The following is a 23,651-nucleotide window of genomic DNA, read 5'->3' as shown; positions in this document are numbered from 1 at the left end:
CCCTCGACTTCCCCGACTCCAGTGTTCTGTCCATGCAGTAAACCGAGAACTCGTCTGGTACCGCTGGGGTCAGCCATGTCTCCGTGAAGCAAAGGAGGTTGCAGTCTCAAATGTCTCTCTGGAATTTGACGCGGGCTCCGAGGTCGTCAAGCTTGGTGTTCGGAGGCTGGACGTTGGCTAGCAGGATACTAGGCAGGGGAGCACAGTGTGCGCGAGCCCTCAGCCTGCCCTGACGCCGGCTCGTTTTTCGTCCTCAGGATCCCAGCTGGCATCCAGTGTTACAAAAGTTGTATGGTGAGTGGCTTGGGTACTAATAGAAATAAGTATTTCTATCGTAGCTGATAGTGCCCATCATAATATGAGAAGGTGGTGAACGTACTAGAATAAGTAAAAACAAGGAAAGTATAGTCGGAGCAGTCATGGTTCAGTTATTAGCGTGGCCTTGCAGCCTCAACACTGGGTGTATTACATATTCTTGCAAGCAATTATTACAAACAATCCCTTATTCATAGTTAAAGTGATTTAAAGAGCCTTACAAAAAGTAAAATGAACAATTGATGAAATTTTCTCACATTAACTGCATAGTAGTATCCATCTTAGCCCTGATGGCTTCTGGCTAAACAGCAAGTAACAGACCTGGACAAAAAAAAACGCAAACGTAGTAACAAACCCAATTTCTTAAGAGGACACTAAGTATCATTTAGGCTCCAGCAAACAGACCGCCTCTCCCCGACCTACTGTTAGCAAATGTCCAATCCCTCAAAAACTGGACCAACTCAGAACCAGGCTCACTACAATCACCACTTGTTCCAAGGGTGTCTAACAACATCATCATCTAGAACTCCTGCCTTTTTGCAGATTGTTGCCTGTGACAAACTTTGATCAGCTAATCGTTTCTCATTTAGCTATACTGAAAGCAGTTCTTCAACCTAACTTTTTACATGTGTTTTGCGGACTTGGAGAAGGCCTATGATCGTGTTCCCTGGGAAGTTCTGTGGGAGGTGCTTCGGGAGTATGGGGTACGGGGGCCACTACTGCGGGCCATTCGGTCCTTGTACATACGGGGCGAAAGCTGTGTCCGCATACTCGGCATTAAGTCAAGCCTGTTCCGTGTGGGTGTTGGACTCCGCCAAGGTTGGGCCTTGTCTCCACTCCTGTTTTGGGTTTTCATAGACGGGATATCAAGGCGCAGTCGCGGTCAGGAGGGCATTCTGTGTGGGAGTCAGAAGGTGACGTCTCTGCAGACATTTTGTAGAAGCTGCAGAGGTTTGATGGCAGTAGCAGGAAGGCCGCACAGGAGGGAGTTATAGTACTTCAGGTGGGAAGTCACCAGAGCCTGGACAAGTAGTTGGGCAGAGTCAATAGCGAGGTAGGGATGGATCCTGCAAATATTATGCAGATGTATCTGCAGAACCGGGTTGTGGCCTCGATGTGCCGAGAGAAAGACAAACTCGTATCAGTCGTTACTCCCGGACTCTTAGCCAGGTTGTCCAGTTTGATTGATAGATCATGACACAAGGACGGGCCAGCTGGGAGGTAAAGAATCTCTGTTTTGGAGAGGTTGAGTTGGAGGTGGTGATCGGACATCCATGAAGAGATGTCCGATAGGCAGGCAGCAATCCGTGCGGAGATGTCTGACGCAGCAGGCGGAAAGGAGAGGAAGAGCTGAGTGTCGTCAGCATAGCAGTGATATTTGAATCCATGGGAGGCTATGACCAGCCGGAGGGAGGATGTATAGATTGAGAAAAGAAGAGGACCCAATACCGAGCCCGGCGGGACACCGGTTGAGAGAGGCAATGGAGAAGGAGAGCCCTGCCAGACCACTTGCTAGGATCTGTCAGATAGGTAGGACTCAAACCATCTTAGCGCCACACCTTTGATCCCAAGCCAGTTAAGAGTAGAGAGAAGAATCCGGCGGCTGACCGTGTTGAATGCCGCAGAGAGATCGAGGAGGAGGAGCACCAAGGAGAGGGAGGTGGCCCTAGCGGCACGGAGAGCATCAGACACCGCCAGAAGGGCTGTCTCAGTGGAATGACCAGCTTTGAAACCAGACTGATAATCGTCGAGGAGATGTTCCGGGTGAGGAAATCAGCCAGTTGATCACAGGCCACCCGCTCTAGGGTTTTAGACAGGAAGGAGAGGAGAGAGACCAGTCTGTAATTTTCAATCAGATTGGGATCCAAGGAGGGTTTTTTTTTTTAAGAGGTGAAATGAGAGCAGTTTTACAGGCACTTGGGAAACAGCCAGAGGAGAGCGAGGAGTTGACGATCTTAGAGATGAAAGTGGAGAGTTGTGGGGAAATGTTCTGCAGTAGTGATGATGGGACCGGGTCAAGCGGGCAGGTGGTGGCTCTGCACAGTAATATGAGGTCAGAGATTTCTGATTCGGAGAGCGGCTTGAATTCATAGAGGATAGCTTCGCAGGGAGGGCGAGCGAGAACCGGGTAGGTTGATGCTGAGAACTTGTCGGTGATTGCTTTGACTTTGTCTCGGAAAAAACAAAGCAAAGTCGTCAGCAATGAGAGAGGAGGAGGCGGTGGCGGCGGGGACACACAGAAGGGATGAGAATGTTGCAAAGAGTCAGTGTGGTTTTTTTCTAGATGCTGACTAATTTATTGTGGAAGAAGGAGACTTTAGCTGAAGAGACAGATTGAAAAGCAACTAAGAGCAACTGGTAGGCAGCCACGTCAGATGGCATTTTGGATTTGCACCGTTTTCGCTCTGCAGCCCGCAGTTTGGTCCTGACCAACAGACACGGTTAATCGAACCGCCGAATCACACCCGCTCCCTGCTACGGGACAGAAATGATCCGGAGAACGATCGCCCAACAACCACTAAATACTATTCAACGCACTGCCACGTAGCGCTACAGGGACACACAACCGAATGTCCGAGCGCACAGCTACACAGCACGAAAACGCGTCAGGAAAAGCGGAGGCAAAACTGACACTTTCCAGAAACACCACAAACAGCAGCGACGGACCTGCAGCGCAGAACACTAAACTCTTCCAAGCTGGCCCAGCCCGCTGAGGCACCACGCCCACGTGCTACAACTAGAATATTACAAAAAGTTCAGATGTTTTCAAAGAGCTTAAATGTGTATACACTGCAGTATATTTGTAAGACACAGTACAGTACATGACAACTACAGTGGAGCCTCTGCACTTGACCGCTTTAAAACTCGTACTCATCGGACCTGGCCAAGCCCGCTGAGGCACCACGCCCCCGGTGTACTGTAAATGGATTTTTTTTTAAAAAAGTTCACATTTTTTAAAAAACTTAAACGTGTATACATTGCAGTATATTTATAAAGCTCAGTACATTACATGGCAAGTAAAGTGGAGCCTCTGAACTTGACCGCTTTGAAACTCCTACTCATCGGACCTGGCCAAGCCTGCTGAGGCACCATGCCCCTGGCGTGCTGTAAATGGATGATTTTTTTTTTTTTTTTTTTTTTTTTTTTTTTAAAAGTTCACATTTCTTCCAAGGACTTAAATGTGTATACATTGCAGTACATTTATAATACACAGTACAGTACATGGCAACTACAGTGGCGCCTCTGCACTCGACCGCTTTGAAACTCGTACTCATCTGACCCAGTCAAGCTCGCTGAGGCACCACGCCCCCGTGCTGTAAATACGCTAAAAAAAAAAAAGATAGTTTGAATTTATTCAATTTTATTATATCAAAGGTATGCACAAAATAAACATGTTTAAATAGACTGTACTTAATGTTTTTAAGTAATATCTACTCTTTTCTATTTGTATTTTCAGCTTAACCATTTTAAGTACACAGACACACTGTCTGAACCGCTTGTCCCATAGGGGGTCGCGGGGAACCGGAGCCTAACCCGGCAACACAGGGCGTATGGTTGGAGGGGGAGGGGACACACCGGGGAGGGGACGCCAGTCCGCCGCAAGGCACCCCAAGCGGGACTTGAACCCCAGATCCACCGGAGAGCAGGACCCGGTCAAACCCACCGTGCCCCTCCCATTTTAAGTACAGTTTACTGTAATTCAAATCAATTGTTAGATTTTACGTTTACATCTAATTAAACATTTCTAGCCATTATTACCTTAACTTTCAATAGACTAAATATTCAGACAAATAAAGGAAACAGTATATTTTAACAACTGTGACTTTGTGGCCCTTGAATTAAGCAAGTCAGAAACATCTGTCAGAGTGAAGTCTAATAAACCAAGACTGCAGAAAACATACAGTATAATTTCTTCGACAAGTATCACTTGCATTAACTGAAACCCTTAGCTGACTTACATAAAAGCTTCTATAGAAAATAAAAGAAGAATCTTTTACAGTGGAGAAAAACGAAATATGATGCTCAGATTCTACTAAGCAACGGAAACATAAAAATAAATTACACGCCAACAAATCCGAAATCTTTTGTCAGTCATGATCCGTGACCAGACGTAGCACAAGTTTTGTTCTCGGAAACAAGAGTGCTTGTAATGTAAGTCACTTTCTCAACCCTTGATTGTCTTAAGATCTTAAAACAAAAACAGCACCATTCCTGACCACTACCAACAGAAACGGCACAAATTTTCATTTCTAATGAATAGTCCTCAAAATCCCTAGGACACCTTTAAATATTAATTTTTTCCCAATTTGTTCTTCAGTTTACGAGATCTTCCGAAACTGCATTTCACACCATTGTACATGTTCTCTCTCACCCCCCAGCAAAAAAACATAAATACCACTGCAGCTTTACAGGGTGCGGCTGACAAAATCTTACAGTCCAGCACTGATTTTGTTCTTTAAACCAAGGATTTTGGGGGACCGCCTTTCACTATCCATCCGAAAGAGCACTTTTTGAATAAATTCATAGTAATACTTCAGATGTTTGAGGTAAGCCATGTTCAGTGCATAGATGACTCCAAGCATCATTGCAGAATCTCAGGGTACAGATCCAGTGTTCTCCAGAATGACGGCTTATTCAACATAAATGCCAATATCATCATAATGTCCAGTTTCTGCACCCTCCTTGTTGATGACATATATGCCCATTGTAGATTTTTGCAGGTCTCTTAGGATGTCATCTCCATTAATGTCCTGTAGATTTAAATATAACAGGAGAAAAAAGGAAGCATGTATTCATGCAATTATTTTAATGTTACTTACATACACATCAACCCCTAAAGATAAGTCTGGTGATACTGTGTATATCTCTTCCTATCAAGTCTTTTTTGCAGAGCCAAACCGATAAAGAATGTCTCCTACTAGCAAGTATTGTGTGTGTATCAAAGTCTTATATATACACTCAGTTGTCAGTTTCTTCGGTACATTTAGCTAAAAGCAATGCAGTTTAATACAATGGTTATGAAATACTATTTTCATTATGGTTATAATGTTTAATTTTTATTCAAACTTTCAAAGAGGTGGTAATTCAGCTGTATCGTAATTTTGGAGGCTGCAGTTCGTGGTGCTGTTAAATTATATTGGATTTACTTACATGCGTTTCTATTATTTTGACCACCCCACTTATATCAATGAAGCTACGCTAAATAACAGAAGCACCTCTCTTTATTACATTGGGTAAAGCTATTTTTTCTACCTCTTCAAGAGTTTTGAACTAAAGTTAGTGGTGCTGACACAACAGCTATTAATGATTAGTGGGCAAGTGACATTAAATCATACAACATTTTCTTGGATAGAAAACAGTACATGTGACACTGATTTAAAACACTCCTGAGCAAGATGTCCATCATTCCTCACCTAAATAGATGCAAAATGCTTTGAGGACTGCTGTCCTTTTACAGTTAATGTAACGTAAGCTGTGCTTCCGACTTCTATGCGACTTGAACGTGCTGTACACGTTGGATTTGTATCGACAGCCTTTAAACATACAAGTGACTGTCTCATTGTTTTTCAGATGATGACTTATGTGCGCAAAATAGCCACGTTCTGTCCCAAATTCACTACGGCCACATGCGTGACAGGAGAATGTCATAACTATATCGGAGCGCGTTAAGGTATTGGCGCGATTCCTCGACAAGTGTGTCAAGAGTGAATTCCAAGTCTTATAAATACATGGACAATGAGGATATACGCATGTAATACGATGGCCTTTTTCGAAATGACCACGTTTTAGTCTGCAATGTTTAAGAAGTTCTGATCGCCTAGGCCCTAGACACTTCAGCGTCACAGTCTTTACACTGCCACATAAACTAGGCAAAGAACAAAGAGAGAAAAGGGACAAAAAATTAAACATTAGTGATGATCTCTGGGGCACGGAGATCCGCATCACCTTTGATTACATAAAGCCGTACGCGGTGAAATAAATACAATCTGTTCAGTGTAACATATACCTTTGGCTACAATGGAATCTCATACGATGCTGAGTAAAGAGAACTAAAATCCCAACAGCTCACTCAAAACATGAAGAGTTAGGCTGTCTACGCATGACCTGCGGCAGGTTGACTCTGTGCTGCAATTAGTCATTATTATACTATAGGAAAACCAAAGACACAGAACCACATCTAGCAAGAAGCTGCAAGATGAAGAAAGTGAAAGAAATGTGTACCGGTACTTTTTTTCAGCATGAATGTAACAGCTCTTCAATCTGAATTATAAGATGACGACCTACCGGTGTCAAGCTCCTCCTTCTCCCCTATATATTTTCCCTTCAGCTTAGCTTTTTTTTTGTATGGTCATTTACCGTACCATAACCACGGTACCAGTAAAGAAAGAAAAAATAGATACTGCACAATTAGCTGTTGCAGATCTATGTAGTTGTGGTTTAAATCATTGTTTAAATTGAATGACTGCTGAAATACTGCTGCCATCAGCATAGCTTTTAAGTGTTTGTTAAATGCACTTACCAAAACAATATGGGGTCCCCAAAAAGTTAAGTTCTGTTCCACACCACACCAAGATGAGACATGAGAAGAACCTGCAGTTAAAATAAATTAAAAATGAACAGGAATGAGCTAAATGGCAAGCCTGTTGGCGAAGAAAATGTAGCTGTCCAATAATGACCAAATCTTGCGTCTACACGGAACATGCGCCTGCGGCTCAGATCAGATCGCTACAAACTTATTTGTGAAGATGTTAAGCGCAAATTTTCATTATTTTACATATGAAATATGCAACAAATGCCAGTTCAGGAGAGAACAGACTTAATTTTTTTCAGTAACAACTTATTTCTTAATTCACCGGTGGAATATTTTCTAGCGAGTGTGATATTCCTCTGATGAGCGATTATGAAATCACGTTACAGCATTCAGAAATTATGCTTTCAAAGCTGAGCTCAATCACAGACAAAATACTCGTAGTACATTAGAATTTCCGATGAAAGCAGAGCGCAATACAGAACTAAAAAAAACGTTAACCTACTAACTAATTTAGGATTAACTTATCCATCCCTGTTTTATTCTGCCTTGACTGCTGTTTCCACTTGACTCAGTGTCTGTGCTCCTCAATCCATCCAGAGCTGCCTCTGCTCAACGTGCCAAAACTGGTTACTATGAACTGAGAAATTTTTCTCACTCACTTAGACAGACTTGGTTTCTCTGAGCCTTTTGGTCTCGCCTTCACGTTTTGAGCTTTGCTATTCATCGCGACATGTTAAGCGACTGGGAAACGGTGCGCTTGTAGCAGCTCCGACCACGTTAAGACATATAACTGTAGTTGTAGAGAAAAAAAAAAAAAAAAAAAAACAGTGAAGTAGTGGGTTGGCGGAGCTGCAGGACACCATGCGGTGCTGACCTCCCGTTAACATAAGATCATATATATTGCTGCCGCTCTTGTCCTGACCCGTCCGTCCATCCGTCCCTCCGTCCACTTTAACAAGCGCGTAGCAGCGCTTGCATTAAGTTAACCCGGCCTTGGTACCAGAGAGAGCAGAGAGAGAGCATCCTAAGCAACACGTGTCACGATGATGATGATGATGATGATGATATACTGTTAACGGCGCTGAGCTGAGGGGAGTCAGTTGTACCAGCGTCCGTCGTACACAGTTGCGTGTCTTGTATTGTCTGGAGCGTCTTTGTTAAGACTGCTAGCGAAAGACACGATCACGTACGCGTGGAATATTAGAAGAGCACGTTCCTTTTACCCCGCAGTGCCTGCCTCCCCAACCAGTTTGATTCTAGTAGCAGCTCCGTGGGGGTGGGGGTGGGGGTGGGGGTGGGGGTGGGGGGGGGACGCTACAAAATATAGCAAGATCATTCATTTCGCATCATGTTAGCTATTTTCTGGGATAATGCTGCATGCCTAACTAACAACACACACATCATCTGAACCACTTGTCCCATACGGGGTCGCGGGGAGCCGGAGCCTCACCCGGCAACACAGGGCGTAAGGCTGGAGGGGAAGGGGACACACCCAGGACTTCTATTAGTGCCTGACTGGACTGATGGAGGCCCAGGTTTTCTTAAATATTTCTGTAGCCGATTCCTATTTTACGAGCTGCAGCAATTCTTCTTTCGAGGTCCTCCGAAATCTTTTTTGATCTGGTCATGTTGCACTTCAGCAGGTCTCTGCTACGGAGGCCAGGTAGCCAAATTGAAGAATTCTTTAATAGAACAGGTCACTTCAGACACGCATACCTGAATGGCATCTCACTAATTGGAAACCCTGACTTTAACTACCGTGTTTGCTAGAGATTCGTATACTTTTTCCCTCCTTGACCTTGAATATTTAAACAGTTTGAATTACACACAGACACCGTTTGTACCCGACTCTTCTCCACAGATGCGGTGCGTCTATCACATGCCGCGTTCGCGCTCCTTGTCCCCGTCTGAAGAATTTTTCCACGATACGTTCGGTGCGCTGGTGGTACACGGCCAGCGGCTTCGTGGGATTGCTGAGGTCTGCACGGTGCACCATGATCCTCAGTACCTGCAGTAAGACCCCCCCCCAACAAGATCCCGGTGGTTATTACAGCTTATACGCATTAACCCTAATACAGACGCACACTCGTACAAGACCATAGTAATTATTGTGATTTACATCTATAAATACAGAAACATGAAATGTCTGAATGACTTTTATACACACACCAAGAGCAGAATGGTTACTTCAGTCTTATAACAGTTTTGAAGTTGTTTCAATCGGTTCCATTCCGTCCAATTCAATGTATTTTTATAGAGCGCTCTTCTCATCATAGAGCACTGAACACAGTTTCAAGTCAAGAAACAATACAGTATAACAGGAAAAACTGTGGCTAACTCTTTGGAAGAACCAGCTAGCAGCCGAGGAGCAGAAAACAAAAAAAAAAAAAAAAAAAAAAAAAAAAAAAGCTCCCGTTGCAAAGAAGGGGATGCCAGAAAGTGCCATGCACACATAGAGCACACTCAAGAGGTTACAGCATAGAAGCCCATACTCATTCTCTGTGGTTACCGTAGTCCTCAGTCTACTGGTCTATTCTTACCTCTATGCGGTGAGTGTAACTGTCCAGTAACAGCACTCCTCAACTTGTCATCTTTTTATTCTCTACCATTGTTTTCAGGTTGGCTAACAGACTCATGTATTTAGACATACCAGTTGCTAGGACCTACACGGGGAGCAGAAAATTACAGTTTTTCAATTAACTGAACCAGAAGATAATCCAAACCAGCATCTACAAATGCTTTCATGAACATGTCAGTGCCCTCTGCCCTCCTTTGCTGGGTTGATGTTGGTCTCTTAAAACATGATATGCTGTTGGGTTCTCTGCTATGTGTTTTGGTGAAATGAGTTGGGTGTCCATTGCTTTACTCCCTATTCCAGCAATCTTTCAGTAGTGCGAGTCCACCACGAGTCCAAAGTGACGGGACTCTGATTCCCAGGAGTTTCACGCGTTCCTTTCTTTGCGGCTGAATCCTTCAGCTTAGCAAAGTAACCCTCTTTACAGGAGTCTGTGGTTTGTTAGACTCATGCATTTTTCAGCTGCGATTAAAGCCTTCGCTAAGAGTTTTGGTTTGATACGATGTATTGCCAGCAGTCCTTGCTTGTAATTTACAGTACATATTACAAGAAAGTCGTGGCCAGAGTCCAATATCGCACTGCTGTTGCGTTGATTTGTTGTGCTCTGTTTATGCACATTGTAGAGTTACACTTTTCTACTGCAGTGACTCACTAGTGTTGGTGAGGAACTGCTTAGAGATTCCAGGGTGATCCACATCATGGCAGCTGCAAAGAGGGCAGTGAGAATCTCGAGATCACTGAAGACTGGGGGGGGGGAGAGCAGAACATATTCACACATGTTCATTCAGGGGGTCCTCTTTAAAAGAAGCACCAACATGGCATGTGCCTGCAGGTCCTTCCTGTAGGGTGTTTCAGTTCTTCATAAGAAGCTACTGGTCTGCTAACGACTCTAGTGAAAAAACTAGAAGTATGTGATACCGCACGGACTGCAGGCAGAGAGTTTGCCCCAGCAGAGATTACGAAAGAAAGGACATCAGGTGGTGTAGCAGACATCATTGTCCACGGCGGATTGTCCCTACTGTAGTGCTCTAGACAGCCATAGAAGAATAAGGTGTCTACCCTTCACATCCGGACACTCGTGAGATAAAAAAGGAGCTTCTTGCGTAAAGGCACATATTGCTGTTGTGTGGTGCTGGAAAGCGATTTTGTCCAACATTAGAATGTTAACATTTAATGAGATGTTTGCTCACTTTGAGGGGAGGCGTGGAGCGCAGGACATGAGTGGACTGCGTGACACCTGCTCCACGCAGACTGTTGTGGTAGGACACACTCGCGTTGTAGTGGTCCTCTACGGTCATCACATAGGCCATCAATGTGTCCTCTGGCATTCGGAAGGTCTTCACGACATCCCTTTCCTTCTCACAGCCATGCAAACACACACAGAGCCATGTAAACTTGGCCAAGGTCCATTGAAGATGTTGGAATGAAACAGATGACTGCAATCCCAAGGGGCTGAAGGAGCTCCTTCTCATCCTGCTCTCTCAGAACTACTGACTTTGACAGTGAGTCAGTTTATATACTGAACATAAAATGAAGCACATCAGCACAGATAAGCAAATGCTGATAAAACTAACTGGCAATTGAAAAATAGAAAATAAATCAATAATGATACAAATAAAATTGTAGCTGGAGCAGATGGACATCCATTCAAGTTGACTTGAGGCCTGCCTTTGACTGGTCATCTTGCAAATCTCCACACACACGTACCTGGAAGATGGCAAACATAATGCAGCTGAGGGGCCAGTTACAGGACAGCTGAGCCACAGTGAAAATGCTGAAGTTGCAGTTATCCAGATTTTCCAGTTCCTGGAGAAGTTAGAAAAGTGTCACTTGTCACCACTATTTAAAAACTCCAAGCATCACCTAAGGGGATGATGAAACGGGGAGGTGTCGCAAGAAGCGGACGGCCACGGATGACTCGCGTCGGCTTGGCCTCCATCGGCGCAGCCACGGCAAGCGGCGCGACGAAAGATGCGCCGAGTTACAAGAGAAGTCTGCAGATGTTCTATCCTTCCGTGAAGAAGGAATTTGAAAGAATAATGCAAGTGCGAGAAACAGGAGTCACAGAGTGAATGTAATAGTCCCGCAGAACCCGAAGACTGTGTTCGTTTCTGTGTTAAAGCACAATAAATTGAAATTAGAGAAAAATCAATGTGCTCACCAAGTTTCACACACACACACCTTATCCTCCAGGTGGATGTACTTTAGTACTGTTGTGATACTGGACTTAATATGTCTCAGTGCCTGCGTGTGTACTCATGTGTAGTGGTATCCGTCTCTGTGAATAACAGTGTGCATGAGCACCTACCTGTGTGTGTTATTTAGTAGTGACACATGAATGTTGGAGCTCACCTGGGCCAACACATCTTCATGCTTGGTTTGGACCCCAAATCGAGGCAGAGTTGCCCTGGAGTCTTGGGACAAAACCCCAACTCCACTGGTCTGACATGCTGCTGAGTTCTGCTCCTTCTGGTTGGGGGGCAGGAGCTCCACCTCATTCTGCTCGTCTGAGGGAAATCACATGTACGGGTACGTAGGGTCAGCGGAGGCGGCCAGGTATGGGTTTGTAGGGTCAGCGGAGGCGGCCAGGTATGGGTATGGGTACGTAGGGTCAGCGGAGGCAGACAGGTATGGGTTCGTAGGGTCAGCGGAGGCAGACAGGTATGGGTTCGTAGGGTCAGCGGAGGCGACGGCCAGGTATGGGTACGTAGGGTCAGCAGAGGCGGCCAGGTATGGGTTCGTAGGGTCAGTAGAGGTTGTTTCGCACATGCACACAGTTTCAGTAAGGTGTGTCTTTTCATAGCTTCATCTTTTAAACTTTCAGTGGAGCATTGAACCACGCAGCATAAATATCAATTTGTGCAGAAGTGAGTCAACAAACATCTGATGCCATCACAGGAAGAGGAAACGCAGGCGGAATGATCCACAGAGGTAGTACCAATTGAATCTCTGAAAAGTCACGCATTTGTACTAAAGTTACTTTTCGTTGCATTCGGTGTTCAGAAAAAGAGAAAACTATGTGTATAAAAATGTAACTGATCAGAAGATATTAGCCGTGATACTAGATATTAGCTGCTGCAAAAACGAAAGGGTGCGTGTCTGACACCGTAAATATAAGCAGACAGGCGAGTAGCTTTCAGGCACAGGTGGGCTCGGTGTCACAGGAGTCCTCGTCCAAGCGCAGCAGCTGCACTCGCCAAGGAATGCGCCGGAAACGTCCTCGGACACCTGGACTCCAGCGCGACTCATCTCAGACAGGCGGGAGAGCTCTCGGTTCAGCGTCCGCTTAAACTGTGGGCGGAGTCAATCGGGATGAGAGAGCGCGTTTGTTTTGCGCTCCTTCTTCTCACGCACACAGCCCTGCGAAGTCCATTGTACACGCTCATCCTCACAGACCCACAGCGTTTCATAACCAGCCTCCACGGCAAGAAAAAAGGTTTCCCTGGCAACCGAATCTTCACATCGTTCAGGATCAGTGTCGGTGTTTTGGAGAAACACCACAGCGGTGAGCAGATGGAGAGACGCGACATACATCCTACGGCGGTGAGACTCGGAGAGAGACGCCACACACGGTAGCGCTCGGCGGGCGTCTCTCAGAGAGCGCACGAAGAGTGCCCAGCTGGACAGCAGCGGGAAACGCGCCGCACGCAGCTGGGTGTTCATCTAAGTGACGCTACGCACAGATAGGGGGCAGCCTGAGTGAGAAAACACACACAGCGGAAGGATGACCGCAGGTCACGTTTGGGGGATTGTCGCACACTCTCGCACGGTGGTCGTCGGCACAGGTGAGATCTGCACCTTGGTCGAGGTCACGTCGTTGACGGAGCGGTGCGTTTCGCTGGTCTCCAGCCGGTCCAAGCACCAGTCCAGCTCCTCCAAGGCCTCGCGAGCCAGTTGCCGGTAGGCCTCCTCTGTGAGGTCGCATGACTGTGCTGATGTTTGTGTGTGGATGAGTGCGAGTGCGAATGTGAGCGATGCAAAGGGTATCGAACTAAACGTAGCGGAGAGCACCGTCCCGGGAGTGGTTTGCCGCATTCCCAGCGGAGACCTCCTGCATGTTGCAACAGGGATACGCGAACGGCGCCACCTGCTGGCCATTGTGGGAACGCAACGTTATTTCGAGGCCGATGGAAAAAAGGCTTCGCCACGTTCGAGGAACCACGCAAAGAATCATACTTTCACAGTTCAGCGACACAATGCTACTCGCACACACTCCGTCAAACACGCTCTCACACACTCACAGACTGTCACAGAGGAGGTGGTTACATGGTTCTCACTGGCTGCTGTGAGAGTTTAGACTGGCAGGTTTCACCGAAAGTGAGACACCGACTTGACCGTGGGCGATGAGACGCTGGCGAGGAGGGCAAAGTTGCTTCTTGCACATCGCAGACTTGCCAGAACCTGGAAAGAGAGGAGAGCCCGATGAGCGACTGCGAGCGATGCTCTAGGCCGGATGAGTCGTCCTCAGGGGTAAACCCAGCTGGAATTCGGGGCTCAAGAACCGAGAGGCTCGGATCACCGACTCCGTGTGCGGAACAGCCTCACCCGAGCAAAAGGGGGGACGATGAAGTCTTCCGTGAGCCTGAGGAGAGGAGCGACAAGAACATAAAAATCAAGCGTGCAAACAACAATTAGTGAATAAAACAAAGTACATACAATTTCCTCCTACAGTGCAAAGACATTCTGTTGAGGTGAGCTGGGAACTCTAAACTGACCTTTCTGAGCATCAGCGCATGTGTGAGAAATGTCCAAAGAAAGGTCAAAAATGAGGAAGGTGATGGCACGTGAAGGTACAAGCAATGGGACTTCAAAGTCACAGTGAATGAAACACACAGTATTGGAGGAGAAGTGATTACTAAGCATTTTACGCACAGGCTCCTCAGGTTTTGGATGTCTGAGCCACAAATTGTTAAAGGCAAAAACATCTTCCAGTTTATTTGTGATTGCACTTTTAACTGTTTTTTTAAAAACATCTGTAGAGGAACAAATATGACCTGCGTTTACCCTCCGAGCTGAGAGATGGCAGTAAAGAGCAGCCAACTGGAAGAGGAGTGTGGGACCACCTGAATTCAGCTCACTTCCACAATGTTTACAGCTCCTGCCTGGGGATCCTGAGCATCAGCGATCAACAGCAAGATGAGGAAAGCTACGTACGCTTACGGGATCAATCAATCAATCGGTCATTAACTGGCATTCAATGAGAACTTGTGGAGGTCACATATTTTTATTTACATTTATCCAATTAGCAGACACTTTTCTCCAAGGCGACGCACATCCCAGAGAAAATAAAAAGTGTTCATTACATTTGGAGAAAGAGACGCGCGATTCTTAAGTACAGTTAGTTTCTTTCCGCCATATGAACCAATGTTCAGTCATATTTTGAGTCATTGTGAAATTCTGCAACGGAGTGTCATCACATGCAGAGTGTACCCTGCCTAGCCTTGGGCTCTGTGCTTCTGGAACAGGCTCTGGACCACCGGGACCCCAAACTGGCCAAGTGGTTAACAACAGGAAAAGTGAAGTGGATCATTTTTCAACTAGAGCACAGCTTGAAGTGCATAAAAATATTAATGTCTCAAAGTTTTTTTTTTTTTTTTTTTTTTTTTTTATAGCTGAGACATTTACAGAAACCAATCGGCAAATCAATCAAGTGACACCTCAATAACGATTAACCTTCCTTGGATTGTGACTCGGTGGTGAAAAATGACTTTGGACTTACAAACAAAAAAGACTTCCCAACACACACGGGGCCCCAGTTGCGTTTGCAGCTGCGAGTTCCGAGGACTGGTCAGCGAGCTTGTGAGATACGCAGAGCGTTTAGAGACTGTGCGGAGATATGGAACGGGAGCCTCTTACCCTTCGCCGGTAAGAGAGGAGTTGCGGGAGACGGCTCGCAGTCGGAGTCCGAGCGGTACGGGAAGGACTCGGTGGGAAGTAGGGGTGCAGCAGCGGACCTGGACTCGCCCGCGAAGCCAGAGGACTCCGTTCTTGGGACGGAACATTGAAGAAACACGCAACTCGTGAGACCAGGGAGAGACTGGCGGAAACATTCACCCGGCCAGGTGCGCCTCCCGCACGGCTCCTACCTGTCCGAGTCATCGCGAGCGACGGCGATACGCGTTCTGCCGTCGGACGATACGTTCGGGATGGAACTTACGTTGAACAGTGCGGAAAACAGAATAACGGTCACGCGTTCGCAAAATCCCCAGAAAAGAACAAGCCCGAGAAAGCGGAAAGTTCCAACCCTAACCCTGGCTCCAACCCTGACATGATGGTAGCAAAGAATCGGTAAGATGCCAGCAAAAATACCCTCAGTGAAGTACCGACTCTTGCTGTTGTTGCCTGTTCGCATGCATTTCACTTTATGCTGTTACACTCTTTCTTTTGCTCCAGTATTTCACTCAACATTTTCTGTTTGAACCAGGTTGGCTGCTGGGGGAAAGGCCTACCGGTATCCGTTTGTCCTCAACCATTAACATTTCTTAAATTGAACTATGACAAGTACATCATGCAGGTGGTTGTTAAAAGTAAACACATTTACTGCAGTTTTCAAGGATCATTTCTGTAGTTTCTTTGCTTACCCTTCAGCAGTTTAACATCCTTCTTGTGCTGGTTTGCCTGTATTGCAAACCAGATGGACTGAACCGCTCGGGGTATTTCTAGGTTGGAGTCCTTAGGCACAAGCAACTTGACAGGAGTGATTTACTGTGTAATGGGATAAATGTTTTTGTATACTGTAAGATAGGGATATTTATAATAGACAAATGTTTCGTATGGTTTGTATGCTTTTCTATTTATGTTGGGTGTTATTCTTGCGGAATATGCATTTTGGAATTAGTTGCAGAGGCTGTTACGGTGTAGCCAGAAGGCCGAAGTTTCTGCTATAAAGCTTGTATTTGGTCACTAATTAGGAGACTCACGGGGGGAGACATTACTCCACAACAAAAAAGTTAAAAAATTCTCTGACGACACATACGAGTCTCCCACAACTGGACACCCCATAAACAAACACACACACCTCCCAGCAACGCTTCATTCACCAGCATCACTCCACCGTGCACAAACACACCGAAAACAAAACTGACATGTTACTACCTGGAAGAGAACACATGTTGCCAGAGCAACCAAAATACAACTGTGTAAACGAAGTCCATAACTCTCCTCACCCTAACCTTAGCTCAAACCTTAACCCTAGCTCCAACCCTAGCCCAAGCCCCAACCCTAACTCCTGCTCTATCCATAGTTCCAACCCTAAAACTAGCTCCCACCCTTCGTCTTCCTCCTACCCTAACCCTAGCTGTAGCCCTATCCCTAGATCCAACTTTAACCTTAGCTCAAACCCTAACGCTAGCTCCAAGCCTAACCTAAGCTCTATGCTGAGATCCAGCCCTAACCCTACCGCAAACCCTCACCCAAGCTCTAACCCCAGCTCCAGCCAAAACCTTAGCCCCAGCCTTAACCGTAGCTCCTGCCTTATCCATAGATCCAGCTCTTACCCTAGCTTCAACCCTAACCATAGCTTCATCCATAACCCTTGCTGCAACCCTAAGCCTAGCTCCAACCCTAACCGTAGCTCCAGCCCTAAGCCTTGCTCCAACCATAACGCAAGCTCAAACCCTAACCCTAGCTCCAACTTCAATTCTCACTCCAGCCCTAACCTAAGTTCCAACCCTAACCCTAGCTCCAATCCAAACCTAAGCTCCAACTATAACCCTTGCTGCAACCCTATGCCTAGCTCCATGGCAGACTGGGAGCAAACATTATTTGACAAACGCCCAATCAAACCACTTCTCTACTACAGACGTCTAGATGACATTTTCGCAGGCTGGCACCACAGCCTCGCAGACTTCAACACTTTCCCAGCTATAATGAACACACATCACCCAAAAATAGCAGTAAAACAACACTGGGACACACGGGAAGTAAATTTCCTGGACACCACTGTATATTACAGTGAATCTCAGAATGGCCTTAAATCACAAAAAAACTGAAGTCTTTTTCAAAAAAACAAACATTGTCTGTTACACAAATCCAGTTATCACCGTAAGCACACATTCAAAGGACTAATAAAACCGCAGGTGATAGGTTCCACAGAATCTGTTCAGAACAAATTCACAGCATGGTAGCTCAGTGAGTAGGGCTGCTGTCTCACAGCGCCTCGGTGGCGAGAGAGAATGTGGATTCAATCCCTGCTCAGTCTGTGTGGAGTTTGCATCTTCTCCCCGTGTCTGCGTCGGTTTCCTCCGGGTGCTCTGGTTTCCTCCCCCAGTCCAAAGACATGCTGTTCATGTGTGTGAGTGTCACAGAGTGAGTGTGTTTCACTGATGCATGGATGAGTAGCTCCTTGTAAGCAGTGTATCTAGTAGCATAGTCACCTTGGCAAATAAGGTGTGTGGGCTACTACACTACATAATGTTCGTTACAAGTCGCTTTGGAGAAAAGCGTCCCCTAAGCCAATGAAACGTAAATCATCAGAACAGCGACAGGGTGCGGGGGTGCCGTGCTCCAAAACGTCATACCTCCGATAACAAAGCACTCTCTCCAGAACACAAAACTCAACCATAAACCGTTTCACTGAAATCAAGGAAGGGTATCCAGCCCACCGCTGCAAAACACACATACATTGCCTGAAGCGCTCGTCGCATACGGGGCACAAGGCAGAAAGCTGGAGGGGGAGGGGACACACCCAGGACGGGAGGCCAGTCCATCACAAGGCACCCCAAGCGGGACTCGAACCACAGACCCAGTGGAGCCTTGCAACTCGAACTCTTCAGGAACGGCTTGCAGCAGAGGGTGAAGCAGTTGGGATGAGGATCAGCACCTCCGAGTCCATGGTTCTCTCTCGGAAAAGGATAGCGTGCCCCCTCCAGGTGAGGAGAGAGAATTTGCCCCAGGTGGAGGAGTTTAAGCATCTTGGGGTCTCGATCACGAGCGAGGGAAGAAAGGAGCGTGAGATCGGCCAGAGAGCGGGAACAGTGGCAGCAGTAATGCGGTCGCTGTACCGCACTGTAGCGATGCAGGCAAGGCTCTCCATTTACCGGTCGATTTGCGTCCCTACCCTCACCTATGGTCATCAACTCTGGCTAATGACTGAAAGAATAGGGTCACAGCGGAAATGAGTTTTCTCTGCAGGGTGTTGGGACTCGCTCTCCGTGACAGGATGAGGAGTTAGGACATCCAGGAGGAACACGGAATAGAGCCGCTACTCCTCCGCATTGAGAGGAGCCAGCTGAGGTGGTTCGGGCATCTGGTAAGGATGCCCCCTGGGCGTCTCCCTTTGGGGGTATACCAGGCACGGCCAACTGGGACGAGGCCCCAAGGTCAGCCAAGGACCCGCTGGAGAAATATCATCTCCTAGTCAGCCTGGGAACAGCTGGGGATCCCCCACGTTGAGCTAGAGGAAGTTGTGAGAAACAGGGACATCTGGGCTTCTTTGCTCTCCCTATTGCCACTGCAACCATAGCTGGACAAGCAGTCTGGAAAATTGATGGATATTTCACCAGAGCAATTCAGGTCAATCACCTTGGTCTAGGGTACTGGGACCCATAACCACTCTTGTCCATTCTGCCCATCCATGCAGTTGACATTGTGTGGGTTCCCTTGGGACCAAACACCTGAAACACAACGCCCCTGAAAGGCTGGCAATGGTGCGAGTAGTTACTTAAACAATTTTGTTTGTCCAACAGTTCACTGGTGATTTAGATGTTAGAAACAGGGACAGCAGGTAGTGTAGTGGTTAGAGCTGCTGCTGCATTTGGACCCAAAAGGTCACAGGTTTTAATCTTACCTCTGGCTGTTATACCCTTGAGCAAAGTACTTACCCAAAACTGCTCCAATTAAAAAAAACATGCTCAGCCGTACAGATGGGTAAATACTTGTAGGCATCTTAACATCGTATGTTGCTTTGGAAAAAAGTGTCACCGAAATGAATAAATGTAAAAAATAAACATTTTGAAAGGGCTGATGAACACCTCCTCTAGGACTCCATCCCTGCCCTCTACCCAGAGAAACACTCAGGAGACCTTGGCGGCACATTCTCAACACTAAGTGCTCAGCTGCATGAATGGTGGAAGTTCGCTGGAGGGGGATGAACTGTGTGAACACTTGCTCTGAGAAGTGTGTGTATGTATATGTGTGTGTGTGTGTCTCTCTCTCTCTCTCTCTCTCAGAGAGACAGAGAAGGGCCCCTGTTGATGGCCGTCATCAGCGATACACGAATCGTTCCATCTGTTGCGCAGTTCACAGTGCATCACAGGAAATGCTGGGAAGGAAAAAATAGAGTAGATAAAAGCGCAATGTGTCATTTCACACTGCCGGTAAACAAGGCTGTTTGAAGGAGGAGTGTCTCCAGATACCAGGGTAAACAAACCGACTGAGGAAAACAAAAACGGAGCAGGTCAAGACTTGTAAACGGAACTTCCTTAAGAGCCAGTGCGAATTTAAGGCGCTGGATTCATATGTGGGAAACAAATGAAAACAGCCGTATTCCTTCTTCTTTCCGTTCCGCCAATTTGAGAAGCAACGACTTGAGCAGGTAGCGTGAAGAGAACACGCGTTCGCGGCTCCCCACGTGACGCGGCGCTTGTATCCTGGCAACACGCGCAGCGGGTATCCTGGCAACCGATGAGTATTGCCACACACCGAGCTCAGAGGCGTCCGAACTGACCGAAACCGGAAGCAGGGAATTGCCGATAATGAGTAAAAATTTGTGAACTGGTTCAAGCAGCCGGTATTGAACTGTCGACGCAGAGAGGAAAAAATTTTAAAAAATAAAGTGGAAGAGAGCACTTCCTCTCTACTTCTACCGCCTCATTTTCCAGTAGAGAGGAAATTAACTGCAGAGTAAAATTAAAATCACATCCGTGAAATTTTAACAATTTCTGTCAGCCTTGTGGGATTTTAATTAGCGGTTCCCATGAGCTATTCATTAGAGAGCAACCGAGCGCACAATACGGAGGGGCACCAATAGTGCTGTGGTATCAATTAACCGGTGGTGAAAAAACAGATCTCTTTCAAAGTGACTCAAATCGCATTATCACGTTTATATAGAGCCAAAGGATCTCCAGCGCTGCAGCTGTAACGTTCTCCTGAAATTTCAGGAGGTGGAACATCTTTTCCGGAGCGGAAGAATCGCGTCATTTGGCCCAGGTTCCCACGGGGTGGGGGGTTGGAGACCTGCTGGAATCACCACAAATGTCGGAACTGAAAACGCGAGAGGTGAGCGGACCATCTGGATTTCGAGCCGTTCTGTCTCACTCACTCACCCACAACACAGGTAAGCAGCGCTGTGGGAAATGTTTACAAATCATAGTTAAGACCGATAAGGAATCAGCATAGAAGACCAACATTGATTCAAGAAGCTTTATATATATCTATATATATATATATATATATATATATATATGCCTTTAATGGTTGAAATTAGAAAACTTTATTTTCAATAGCTGTTTTCAAATGTCATATCCAATGGCAGTAAATACCAAGACAAACAGGGAACAAACATGGGACACGGCACCACCGACACAGAAGTAGGCGGTGCAAAACAAGGACAACAAACAACAATATTGACAGTGACAATAAAAGGTGTTACGTCGCACAGCTACGCTCAGCCAATCGCTCGGCGGCATTGAAACGAACACACACACAAACAGTGTCAAATATTTTGTTTCAGAGAAAGATCAGGTGCATAAAAACAAGCAATATCTGCTCAGGAAAAGAAATGAAAAACAAAAAAAAGAGAGAAAAGAAACATGTCTGTCATGGACTACATTTCACGGTATGGCTTTTGCGGATTTTTCTTGAAGAGGGGAAAAAAAAAAAAAACCCCAAGAGGTCGCGGCGACATGCGGCATCTCCCTTCCGCTCTCACGCAGCGGTCACGTGCGGCGGGACGCTTGGTAATAAAATACTATCATTTCCAAAAAAATAAATTCATTTGTAGTTAGGTGTACACAGACAGACACTGCTCTGCATGCGATGTCTGCGTGAGAGATACTAAAGCTTCGCATAGTGATCCTTTCCTGAGAGAGAAGAGCGCAAAGCAAGAGCCCACGGGGCAGCGTCCATCCTCAAGAGACATGTTTCCAGTTTACAGGAGGCTGGCGGGCGACAGCGTTGTCATGCTAACGATCCTACCCCCGACCCTCTCCCAAAGCACCTGCATGTGACTTTTTTTTTTTCTGAATTCACGGGACAGGTAAGCGGCGGAGGCCTCACAAAATAGTGAGACTCCGTCAAAAAATACCATCACTACATTGTAAACCATAACCTTAACAGTTTACAGACAGTAGCAAGTTGCCCCCCTCCCCCCCGCCCCTTTTTGAAACTGTGTGTGTGTGTTACTGACAGTTCCTCTCATTTGCCTTCTGACCTCGGTATTTGTACTTCCCTCCGGTCTATAGTGAACACATGTGGCCAGTGCCCGGTGCGTTATGGCGGGGCTGCCGGCAGAATGAACGCAAGCGCACATATTACATGGCAAAAAACCACAGGCAAACTGGCTAAAAGTAACTGCTGCACTAAAAAGCAAAAAGCAACAGGTGTCATAGCTCGGAGGGGGCAGAAGGGAGAGGCGGCGGCAACACTGCTGGAAATGGATTCCATTCAGCTGAGTGCGCAAATAGGGCTTAAACAAAGGGTACCGATCTGCAAGTGCCTTTTTCTTAGTGTACTTCAGTGATCAGAAGCAGCCTGGATCTTCCCACTTAAGGCCATGCTCCCTCTCACCAATAGGGCGCTGCAGAGGCCACCCTCCACTGAGCTTCTGAGACAAGGGAACCAAGGGTAACACAACACCTGCTCAACACATGGCCAGTCGTCACCTGCGTTATGGGAACAGTACCGTACCGCCCTGTCCCAGAGATACGCAAAGACCACGGTAAGATGGGTGTCCATATGAAGGAGCCAGATCACACCACACCTGACGACATCTTATGTCGTGTTAAGCATTCGATTCATCATACTGGACCTATCGTTGACTTGCTGGAAAATATATATCCGCTCCTCCAGTGTGTGTGTGTGTGTGTGTGTGTGTGTGTGTGTGTGTGTCTGTGTATACACATATATATAAATATATACGTATATACATACACACATATACATATATATATACACACACATATACACACACCCCCTGAATTATGCTTGTGCTCGAGTAGAAAAAAGCATATTACAAAATGCAAACTTTCTGCAGTTAGGAAAACATTTTTTCAGGTAATAAGGTTGTGAATCACATCTTTTCGTAAACTCTGATGAACCAAAATGAAAAAGTGAAAACACATGTATTCCGTTTTCATTCAGTTCATTCTCTGTTATGATCTATTAATTTTGCAAAAAAAAAAATGCTACAAATATAAAGAGAGCCATACAAGTGTTGTATCAGGCTATCCGATAAACGTGTAGACCAGCAATTCGTTGCATTCGTTTTCCTCACATTTCACGTACATTTGGGTACAAAGAAAAAGTGTTGTGCAATTTGCATGATTAAAGATGACAAAAAGGTTTCAAGATTCACAACCATTATTACATTTTACCTTGTTATCTAAAATGAAAAAATGGGGAAAACTATGGAATTAAACCATAACAAGTTTGACGTGGACTGGTTTTGTTTGAGTCAGAGGTCAAAGGGTCAAAGGTCACGACTGCTGCCCACTCCACTGGTTCTCCATTGGCCGCCGCAGCAGCTCCTCCACGTGTCGCGCCACGTCCATCGTGTCGTCCAGGTCGAACTCGCCCTCCGGGTCAAGCGTGGGATCACTGCCGGGGGGGACAAAGAGCGCAGAGTCACACACACGCCCGCACGCGCATGCGCACACACACTCGCTGATGCACATCTAATGCACTCACATGGGCGTGTACATGCTGTGAGCCAGTCCCACAGCCATGGCTGGAGACGCTTGATCCATGAAAGGGGTGCTCACGCTTGACGGGTCAGGATTGGGTGTGGTGAACCTGCAGGCCAAGAAAAAAAAAAAAAAAAAAAAAAGGGCATGTGAAACACAGAATGGACAGCAGTGCCACACTCAGGAGGCAGGGGCAGAAGTCGACACAGCAACAGAGCACGGCGCCTGCGTGAGCACATGCGGAAAAGCAGCCCAGTCGCTCATGAGGGGAGAACCGAGTGGCAGAGAGATGATGTTCCTATGATGACATAACCTAGAGATGACACACAGTCTCTGTGTCAACACCACAATAATGATGGGGCTCCAGGACATCGAATGCTGCAAGGGA

At 46.4% G+C, this 23,651-nt stretch overlaps 1 protein-coding gene and 1 pseudogene across 5 annotated transcripts in view; both read right to left on the bottom strand.

Moving 5' to 3' along the window:
- Positions 1-10,057: 10,057 nt before the first annotated feature.
- Positions 10,058-13,520, bottom strand: LOC114911090 (cAMP-specific 3',5'-cyclic phosphodiesterase 4D-like; annotated as a pseudogene).
- Positions 13,521-22,490: 8,970 nt separating this feature from the next.
- LOC108941722 (signal transducer and activator of transcription 5B-like) overlaps positions 22,491-23,651 on the bottom strand; it is a 51,452-nt gene continuing 50,291 nt past the window's right edge. For all 5 annotated transcript variants that reach the window (XM_018764508.2, XM_018764512.2, XM_018764511.2 and 2 more), the window contains exons 19-20: positions 23,268-23,372; positions 22,491-23,177 (exon numbers count right to left, since the gene is read on the bottom strand). In XM_018764508.2, coding sequence (XP_018620024.1) covers positions 23,057-23,177; positions 23,268-23,372 — 226 coding nt within the window. In that variant the 3' untranslated portion in view covers positions 22,491-23,056. The remainder of the gene's footprint in view (positions 23,178-23,267; positions 23,373-23,651) is intronic.

The sequence above is a fragment of the Scleropages formosus genome, chromosome 8 (genome assembly GCF_900964775.1).
Source record: "Scleropages formosus chromosome 8, fSclFor1.1, whole genome shotgun sequence".
NCBI classification, from domain to species: Eukaryota; Metazoa; Chordata; class Actinopteri; order Osteoglossiformes; family Osteoglossidae; genus Scleropages; species Scleropages formosus.
This window is presented reverse-complemented; position numbering and strand designations above follow the sequence as displayed.